Source organism: Antrostomus carolinensis, unplaced genomic scaffold (assembly GCF_000700745.2).
Source record: "Antrostomus carolinensis isolate BGI_N321 unplaced genomic scaffold, ASM70074v2 scaffold19874, whole genome shotgun sequence".
In the NCBI taxonomy this organism is placed as follows: Eukaryota; Metazoa; Chordata; class Aves; order Caprimulgiformes; family Caprimulgidae; genus Antrostomus; species Antrostomus carolinensis.
The window spans coordinates 19,292-29,928 of record NW_010313063.1 but is presented as its reverse complement, the minus strand read 5'-3'; the positions used below and the strand labels follow the sequence as shown (position 1 = coordinate 29,928).

General features: G+C 42.7%; 1 protein-coding gene across 1 annotated transcript in view; it reads right to left on the bottom strand.

The window, feature by feature from the left end:
* Window positions 1–4,669: 4,669 nt before the first annotated feature.
* The window catches only part of GSDME (gasdermin E), a 21,437-nt gene continuing 15,469 nt past the window's right edge, over window positions 4,670–10,637 (bottom strand). Inside the window, exons 5-9 of the mRNA XM_010167228.1 lie at window positions 9,714–9,902; window positions 7,639–7,766; window positions 7,336–7,522; window positions 5,729–5,802; window positions 4,670–4,900 (exon numbers count right to left, since the gene is read on the bottom strand). Of these exons, the coding sequence (XP_010165530.1) occupies window positions 4,670–4,900; window positions 5,729–5,802; window positions 7,336–7,522; window positions 7,639–7,766; window positions 9,714–9,902 (809 nt within the window). The remainder of the gene's footprint in view (window positions 4,901–5,728; window positions 5,803–7,335; window positions 7,523–7,638; window positions 7,767–9,713; window positions 9,903–10,637) is intronic.

Here is a 10,637-nt window from a genome sequence, read left to right as displayed (position 1 = left end):
CTGAACCCTCAGTTCCGGGGCTGGTACTGCCGCTGGCAGTTACCTGTGCAGCCTTAGAACCAAACTCCAGCTTGGTGAAAGCTGTTGAGCACTTTCACCTCCAAATAATTTTTTTTTTTTTTTTTTAAGCAGGGTCTCAGCAATATTTCTACTTTACACAATAAATTACACTTAAAGTAAATGTGAATTTTGTTCTCAATATTTTTAACCCTTTCTGGGGCTAGCTGGGTATGGAGTTCATCAGTAGGTGGATGTACAGTACTTACTGGCCAGCCTGCCAGGCTAACATAGTTAATGTAGTCCTGGAAACACTTTCTCCCATTTATCTTTTTCCTTTTAATGTCATTAGCTCTATGCTAATGCTTGTCCGTGCAAGCTCCTCACGGCTGATCCAAGTATTGCTCCGTAAGCAGCCAACAGTTGCCTAGAAGACAATAAAACCTCTTCCATGGACCCCAGCAATTTCCCTGTACTGACCTCCTACATGATACATAGTGTGCGCAGATCCATGGCGCTGCTGTGTGCGCTTCAGGGGGCGACAGCAAAACTGTTGGCTGCAAAAAAACCCCAAACCAACCAAACTTTTTGTTGGTTTTGGTCTTGTACACAATTCTATATGGGTAACTGTTGACATTAATTTCCCCCCTTTAAAAATGCATAGTGAGCATTCCTTCCCCTCCCCCACTCCCTCATCATGTATTGCCTGTAGGTAACATTTGTGTACTTGGGCGTAGGAAGGGGGGGTGCTGCTTCTGTAGGTTTTAAAATGCAAGAGGGTTTGCCACTCCTACCCCAGACGGGCGAGAACTGTAAAATCTTGGTGAAGGGTTTGGATTTAATGTGTATGAGGAGTCTGTCACCGTGCGTTTCCTTACCTTGTTGTTCTCACAGCTTTTTGCCCAGTGGAAGCTCTCGTGGTGTGGACTTTGTTGTTGTTGGTTTTTTTTTTTCCTTTCTACAGCATATTAAACTGCATTTGGTATTTGTAAAACTTAAAAAAACTGCTCTCTTGTCAAAAAATACTTTCTTTAGCTGAAAACATCCTACAAAAAGGATGGGAACTATTAGCTAAACTTTCTAATGTAAACCTGAAGATGATTTTGTATCTAATTGTTTGAATACGATACCGTAGAGCAGGCCTAGGAGACGGGACTCGTTAGCATTCTGACTTCCCATGGATAAAGTCAGATGATAAAAGCTAATACACGGGACATTTTTAAATTGCGACTCGTTTTCTAAAACCCCCATCGTCTTTTTCTCAGCTACTCTTTTCACAATAAATACAGCCAAACATAAAAACGTTAATGTACAAATTGTGAAATTCTGTTAATTCCCAACAAAATATTTTTGTATATAATAAAGATTTAATATTGAAAAAATGTAATTAGCTTTTTTTTCTGATTTATGTAATCATACTCTGAATTTTAGCCAAATAAGGAAACTATCAAGAAGCAATCGTCTTGCAAACATCTGCCTTTTATCTAGACTTCAGCCTTTACTGCTGAAAACTGTCTCCATGTTAACACAGTATTTCCTGCTCGTGCGGATGGATGTGTTACCGTGCTGGTACCCAGTACCCCGGCCACCTCATCGCGTCTGCACCGACCAGGCTTTGCACGCTGTGTGCTGCTTTGTTGTTCCCAGGCCCACGGGCGCTGCTGGTGTGGTGTGTGCCGGCCTCCTCCAGGGCTCAGAGTTCAGAAAAGCAGCGTCTCACTGAATCCCCATACACTGTCTAGAGCTCTTGGGGCCTCTTCAGTCATCCTATAAATGTCATTGCTGAATCCAGGCTCCTCGTTTTCTGAGCACTGCAGCATGAAGGGAGTCAAGCGCTCTTGGGCCCACAGTGTGCAAAAGCCCAGGGGACTCGGGACTGCAGCTTGCAGGAGGTGAGTGCTGGCTGCTCTTTGGAGGTGATGACCTCATCTTCCCTGGTCCTGATCAGATTCTGAATTGCAAAGGTGGGGTTTCTTCCCCCCTCCTCCTGGGGAATATGGACATATAGCAAAAGGAAACAACGGTGTCAAATCAAACCTTTTATGAGACAAGCTCCAGCCTTGTCTGAAGGACCCCACAGCCCTTTTACCACCTCAGCTTTCTAGGGAAGACCCCAGCCAACCTTGAAAAAGCATTTTATGTACGAGGCCAGCCTGTCACAAGAAACTCCTTTTTTATCTCAGATGTAGTGGATGCACATCCAGCTCTTCTGAAGTGGATTCTGAATTAATTTGTCTCGGTGTAGCTCAGGCTGGGTTCCTGACAAGGCTATCCTCAATTAGCTTAGGGAAGGGCAGGACAAGAGTTAATTTGAGAGAGAGACATATTGCTTCTGCTCTTCCCCTGGATCTTCATATCCCCAGTCTGAGCTATTTTTAATATTGATGTGCGTAAGGATCCTGCTTTCAAGACCATGGAAGAAGGAACTGTATGGAAAACGATGAACATGTAAACTGCCTTAGTGTTTCTTTTTTCCCCGGCTGTGCTGCTCACTCAGTTCTAAAATGGCCATCCAAGGCTACCAGCTGGTCTAGAGGTGCTTCTGTGGTCAAAGAAGTGCTGCCAAATGGAGGAAAGCCCCTCCACAAGGAGCACATAAGAGGACAAAGCCAAGACTGAAGTGCAGCCACGGGCTGCTGCAGACACACTGATCAATCCTAGAAGTCTGGCAGCAGATGAGGCGAGGAGCCAAGAGACTCAAGTGATCTCTGTGACTCGCAGAAAGGGCAGGAACAGGAAGTCTGCACAGGCCAGGGGGTATCACAGAAACGCAGCCTGCAATGGTGGGGCCACGCAACATCTCCCCCTGTTCCCAAGGGTTACAAGCAGCAGGGCGCTCGCAGAGTTCAGGGCCTTCCTCCTCCGAGGCTGCAGTTACCGGCAGTCCAGTTGTGAAGCTGCTAGGGCTGCCCAGTACCATGAACGCTGCCAGCCCTGCAGATGCCCTCACCTTGGCTTTGTCAGCATCCTTTATACCCCTCAGCCTGAACCTGTTCCATGGATTTAGCTGAAGCAAAAGACTGATCTACATCTGAAAGCAAAACAGCAAGAGACAAACAAAACATTTCTTTTTTTAATGTGCCCAGATACACACTTGCCATCTGTGTGCACCTTCTTTCAAGGCCAAGGGTATGACTGGAATGCCTCCCCGCCCCCCAAAAAAAACCCAACAAGCCCAAACAATGGAAATTACACACTTCAAATTAGGTTATTCTATGGTTTTGACACAACATTTAATATAAAGTTTTGATAATTTAGTTAGTTACAGAGGCAACTTTTGAGTAGTGATTGGCAAAAGACTTTCCCTTTCACAAACACACTCCCAGAAACAGAGTAACCTGCTTCCATCCTCCTCAAGGACATTTCCTGATACACCAGTGCAAGGTTCAGGCAACACCATCATCTTCATTTAACAGATGAGATGCAGAAACACCAACAGCTCAGTGTGCAAGGAAGACTATCCTGCGCTCTCAGGGTATGGAAAGGTACCATGGTGCTTTTCTGCAAAGTCCACTTCCTCAGGGACAGCTTAACTGACATGAGTTTTTAAAGACCTCTAGACAATCTGCTAAAGACCATGTGGGAACAGAGCAGAAAACAGAACCCAGGACTCCTACCCACTAGCTATGCTGCAGGGCCTGGTTACCGATCATCTCCCCCCCCCACACACAGGTGCCTGCTCGTTTGCCTGTCAGCCATCTCACAATCTTATCTGAAAGCACCGACATTCCACTTACCTGGAACATCATCATCCCAAACCCCTATTTACAGAGATCGCTGCTGCATTTTTGTCCCATTCACATGATTACAAAAGTTTACAATAAAAGAAAGGCAAAGCAGTTCAAAGCACAAAGTGCTTTACTAACACTTTGCCACTGGTCAAAGAAACAAACAAAACCTCTGCACTTAAAATGTCATACGGGTAAAATCATAAGTTTTGTAGAGTGCAGCAGGGACATTTCAAGTGCACAGACCAAAAGGCATCACCAGACCACCAAAGGAAAAATTCAGAATGCAATTTAAACAGCTGAAACTTGCTAAGGTGAGCAAAAACTTATTAGAAAACAGATAAATGCTGTACAGAGGCATAAAGCCCTAAGTTGGTCTCAGTTTTTGAAAAAGAGAGGGGTTTTTTATTTCCTGCAGCGTGCAGTTCACATCTGTAAAGCCAAACTACACTTAATAAATGAAAACCTAATCGAGTGCCTCTGAGAGCCCTCCAATGCACTTGCTCCACAGTGAAGCCATTCTGCACATCAAGCCTTAGACAAGCAGAACATTTACTGCGTCGCAGAACCCTGGGTTTCCGCAGCCTGCTTGTTTGCTTGCTCACAAAAAGCAGTTTGTACTTTGCAGTTTTCTCCCACGCATATTAATGCAAGCAATCAGGCATCTACTGCTATGTTCAATTTCTGTTCCAGGCTTGTCTTTTTTTCGTCCACCCCTCCATCCCTTATTTATTTATTTATTTCCCACTGCAGACACACCTTAGTGAAACTGCAGAGCAGCAGCACACCTGATGAACCCACCCTGAGCTCCAGAACCCCGTGCTGGCCTCTGGTAAGTACTCAACTGAGCAGCTGCACTGCTAGCTCACACACACCAACTCGACACTGCAGAGCTACAGAAGAAAGAACAGGCTAGAACAATAACTGCACGCCCAGCAAAGCTCCTATACGTTCCCACCTAAAGCATAGAATCCACACAATGCAACATAAAGAACAAGTGGGAAGAATCTAGGTTCTTTTGTAGTTACAGCTTTTACAGAAGACTCTGTCATTTCCAAATTAACATTCGATGAAGCAAACAGCCTTCGCACAACATCAAATCTTCCTCTGTCAGTGAGAGCAGCCACCAAAGGACTGCTCAGCGCCACGGTGCCGTCGGCTGACGTGATGCTAGGCTGTATTTATGAGAGAGAGAGAGAGAGAGATTAAAAATGTTTTCCAAGCAGCGTTGTTCCTGCCATCATAGCTCAGTTCTTTCTTACAAAGCCACCGGAGAGCTTACAAGGCAGCTGCAAAAGGCGAGGTTCCCTTTGCTATTAGCTTTGACAAGTACAACGTACTCATCCAGAACCAAAGCTCCACGGCACCCTTTAAGGAGAAACATCGCTCCTACCACATCCTTTGCCCCAGTCCAACTTCTCTCACTGCAGATCACACTTAGCTCCCACCCTTACTCTGAGCAAACAGTAGCACTCCCCTTGCCCCTGTGTATTTAAAGGTTTTCACTATTATTTTTGACAGTGAGCTTAAAAATAATTAAAAAAAAAAAAAAAAAAGCCCTGCCCCATTCCTTCAGCAGTTTCAAGGAATGGCCTCAGAGTTTTGGAACTTCAGAATTTGTCAAGACCCAGGCACTGCTGCTATCAAAGTGAAATTTCTGTTTTCCAAGAGCAGGTGATTACTGTTACTGAGACTTTAAAAAGGGCTAGTGAGACTATTAGTAAACTAAAATCTGAGCTTAAGTTACAATTTTCTTTTGCTCACAGCCCATGAAATCTCCCAACTACAGAAGCATTTTAGAAGTTACATTTCCACCTGCATTAATTACCTGCAGCGTTTGCCACTGTCAGACTGACCTTGCCTAGACAATGCCTACAGCTGAAATTCACACTGGAGCTTGACGTCTTCTTTATTGGGCGAGAAACACAGTAAGGCAGAGAACGGAGGCAGTACAGCTGCTGGGGCCCACAGGCTACACACTCACATTCTGATTGCTCACTCACCAAACAACACAGCGCCGGAACAACCTGAAGATCACAGCAGGCACGCAGCAGGACAAGAGTGTAATCAGACAGCTCTGTGAAGGAAACAGTAAAAGGGAAAGATCGTTTCCAGTGAACACAGCACAAGGCTGGATGCTGGAAAGGTGACTTCCCTAACAGTGAGCTCTGTTCTGGGGTTCTCCTGCTGAGCAAAGACAGATGAGCTGCATTTTTGAGGCCCATCTGCAGATATAGCACTTTATGAAATAGATGCTGGAGACTAAAGTGATTCAATGCTGAGGACAGTTGTCACAACCGCTCTGCTGGATGTCTGGAAGAGGTGGACCCAGCCCTTTCCTGCCTGCTTCCCAGAACGCAGAGTAAGATGGGATAGGCAATCGGTACAAGCCCCATAATTATTATCTTTATCCTTAAAAAAAGGCAGCTTGCAGGAAAGGGGATTTCCTCCCCATCATTTTCATCTCTTCCCCAAGTATCTCCTCAGTGTTTCACTCCGAGTCTGCAGACTGGATGAATGATTTAGGCCTTGAATAAAACAACCTCCACTCTCAAAAATCCATGAGATGCTGCTTCAGCAAAAACACAATTTGAGAGGAATGACACAGCTGAGACTGCCCTGGGGCAGGGAGATGGACTAAATTATCCCTGTGGTGTCCTTCAACTCTGTAACTCAAGGCTGTAATTCCCAATAGAAGCAACAGGCACAAACCAGCTTTTGATTCTTGATCCAGCTACATTTACGCCTGGACGTGAGCAGCAGACGTTACGTCCAAAGCCAGGTGATAATGCAACACACTCAATTAACTGCGCCCTGCCGTTAATAGCATCTGACAAGTGTTACCACATCAGCAGGTTTCCGTTTTCTGTTTCTTTTCTGTCTCCACAAATGAGTTAAGCTTTTCTAGCTGGGTGCTGTGCACATGGATGCACACTGACATTTTGCTGCACAGTGCCACATCCAACTAATACAGCACTGGACTTCCCTTTGTTATCTTAACGTCAGGGAATTCTTATATATGTGAGAGAGAGGAGAAAAAGCCAAGAAGGAGTCTGTCTCGGATGTTGCAGGTAGCTTTTAATTAACACTGTGGTGCCAACCTGATTGCAAACATGGCATTTGTTTGACATTTATGTTTAACCTCCTTTTCAGCAGCTGCAAAACAACCCTCTAATTGCAGTGTCTCTATGTTAAATTCATTTTTGCCAAATATAGTTTGCACCTCAACAATAAATGCTATTACACTGAAGACAACACCTAATTTGCAATTCTCAGCATTTAGGCGGGAAGAACTCCGGTAAGCAGTAAGAACAGAAACCAGCTTGCCAAACTGGAAATGCCCACACTCAGCAGAAAGCAGAGCTAAGCAATCTTAGGGGAACGTGCATTTTACAAGCAAGTGTAAATCTTGTCAGTGATTGAAGGCTGAATTTAATTCACAGCCAGGAATGCTAAGTATGCTCTACGAAACCCATAAAAAGGAACAGAACAAATTAGGTTCACTCAGCTCACCAACTGCTCAGAAAGAGCCATAAATGTTTTAACACAGAGGGTCTTCTAAAAGGAAAGTAAAAATCAAAAAGGGCTCTTCTCCTCATTCACAACATACCAGAGATAGCACTGATGAGGAGGTGGGCAGCTGAGAAGAGTTCTTCATCCTGAGGCTGATATTTCTGCAACAACAGCTCACTCTGTAAACTGTACCCCAACAGCTGCAAGAAGTCAGTGAGGTGTGCTTGTTGTGCAGGTTTTAACTCCTTCAGATCTGGCTTGTCTCCTGTGCAGATATCATCTAACTGGAAACAAAAGAGTAAGTAAAACTTGTTGAAAAGAGGCAAATTCAAGCAAAAGAGAATGCTAGCTCTATCCTGAAATTACTTTTAGGAGGCAAGCAAGAGTTTCCTCATCTTACCACGTCCTCCAGAGCAGCTACCATTTCTTCATGGAGCAGGAGTTCACAAAGGGTTTTATATAAAGCTCTTCGCTTGTCTTCCGGCAGCTTCACAAAGGGCTGGAATTGAGTCTTCAACCGTGACAGATCTTTCCCAAGAAAGCAGTAAAAAGTAAAACTAAGTATTTTTATACAAATGCCAGTAAAAACAGTTAACATTTTTGCTATGTGTTTCATAAGGTCATTTATCACCAAATCCTGACATCCCGATTTCCATCGGCACAAGTTATAATGCAAGGCTGGAACACATCTGATATTTCCCTAGTGAGCCAACAAAGCACCAATGAAAATTCTAAGAAGAAGAACAGCTACCAAGGATCAACGTTCAGTGTTCAATACTTTTAATATTTTACAAGTCAATATTTTAATTAACCATATATTAAGTTTCTCACTCAAAAGTTCATCTCCAGAAAATGTTCTTTAACAAAGCAGAATAAAGAGTTCTGCTCATAACCTTAGTTCTTAATCTGTGAGTTAACAGGAATTACAGAGTCAATGGTATAAGTCCACATGCAGAATTAAAAGGTCTTATTGTGGTGCTAAATTGTTATTATCCTCATATTTCATCAGGTGCACCAAAGAATTATACCCCTTCACTCCTGATCTAAAAAGATTTATTACAAAAATCAGGGCAAAAATCTCTTAACTGAAACACTGAATCCATTACAATCCACACAACAGAAGCCCAAGAGAGTTCACTGCACTTCTTTCTCCACAATTCAATTATGACACTAAACCAAAATGTTTTATGACATCAAATTACCACTTTGCTAAAAGAAAGTAATTTTCCAAGTCAGTAATGCCAACTGGAAGGTTGGAATGTGTTTTTCCACATTCCAAAAATATGGGCATGCAAGCATTCTTAACCTTGTTTAAAAGAAATTTCCCTTCATGTCACTCTGGTCAAGAAATGCTCTCCCTTCAAAGATGCCTTTTATATCTAAAAATTGCTTAATTGCTGGGGGCTAGGGGGAGGGGGGGACGAGGGGTGCGGGGAATGCAGCCACAGGCAGATATTTTTTGTACCTGATGCAATCATATAACTGCCTATACAAATAACAGAAGAGGAAATCTACTTTAAATTGCATTAGTAGAAACAATTTTAATTTTTTTTTTCCAAGTTAATTAAAAGAAACCTCCAAGCCTTTTAAGCTAGAAAGGCACAAAGGTGTGTCAAGGTAAAACAAAAACCAGTGGCATACCATTCTTTCACAAATAAGTGGTTTTTATATACACATGGAGACACAGTTATTCCTTTCAAATAGTCTACACTGGAGAATGGCAGAATTTTTTCAGGACAACAAATACCTACTTTGGTGACAGTCTATTGAACAGCCGTGAACAAGAAAAGTGACGTTCATCATTAGAACAAGCTGTGAGAACTCTGCCGAGAACTGATGAAAAGTAAAGTGTGTTCTGAGGCCTTGATTTGTTTTTGCCTTTTTCATTCCTCTGGTGACAATCCTGCCCCTTCCTTCCTCATCTTTACAATAAATAAGTTGTGCCTGGCTCATTGTACCAATTTGCAAACTTCCAGTTAAGTCATATTTTAATTTTGTCAGCTTTAGTTGACACTGAAGATTTCTATAAAGCTTCTCAGAAAATAATGAGGCTAACTGAAGGTGAGGGGGAAGTCTTTGTAATTTTTGAGACTTAAAATAACCTTTAACTGAGAAGCTTTAGTGAGAGTATTTTCCAAATAATGGAAAAATATTTTCAGTGACCCTTTCAGAATGAAAGCAGAAATCATTACTAATCTTATGGAGCTTATCTGGAATGTAACAGAACTGGCATAAAAACCTAATTTTGTAAGATCATATTTCTGACAAAGGGATTCAGGATGTTCCTGAGGAACAGACCACTGCATATAACTACTGCAGAAGTAAATTTTTCTTTTCTTTCAGTGAAGAGTCCCCGATAAGAGCTATTAAAATGAACTAACATAATTTCTTATGTACTATTGTACCAGATTATTTCCTCCTATCATGTTGCTTCAGTCACTGTAATGTAATAATGTAACACATTTCTGGTAATACCTTGTTTCAATACACTTAAAGAAGCATCACTGGGAATGAGGTTTTTGGCCCCAGAGTACATCTCATTATCAACAGCATCTGGCTGATAGAGAAACGAAGCATCTCTGAATAGTGCTGAGTGGGGATAAGTGGAGCCTTCTGTGCTTTCTTTTTCAAAACCTCCTTGCTGTTCATCTAGCAGACAGAATTCTGTAATTAGAAATTCAATTTAAAAAAAAATAATTAAATACACAAGCAATTACTGAATGAGATGCTAGCTTATATTATCTAGTGTTCTCGCATGTCATTTCTCCATGTCTCATCTCTTCTAGATGGGAAGAATGCCAATGGTTGCTACGTATTACTGTGAATTACTGAGCATTACAGCAGCCCTGATGTTTGGCACAGTGTGCACAGACAAAGGTCCTGTGGTGCAGCTACCAACTACAAAATGTGACACCAGCTCCTGTGAATTAAAGCAGTGCAGACAGCAAATAACATGAAAACTTCTCACCCACCCCATAAAGCTAAATGCTGCGTACAGGAGATGCGGGTATGAATTCTTCACATTTTCTACCACTTAAGAGCTGTGCTGTAACGTGGGCTACAGGATCCACTCATGATGGAGACACATGAAAGCACTTTCTGAGACTCATAAGAACCAAGAGAGTCCCTCAGAGAGCTTCTTCTGGTCATGGCACTGACAGACTCCTCTTTCTGAGCCAAGCCACAGGTCCATCCTCAAGTTTTCCAGAGGAGTAGAAAACAGGAAGTTTTTAAAAATCTCTAAAGGACTTTACACAGCCCTGTCTACTAACAGATAATCACTCTGCAACATATGCTGTCTCTCTGCAGTAACTTTGTGGAAAATCATAGAATGGTTCGGGTTGGAAGGGACATTAAAGATAATCTAGTTACAACACCCACGACATCAGAAGGGAACCC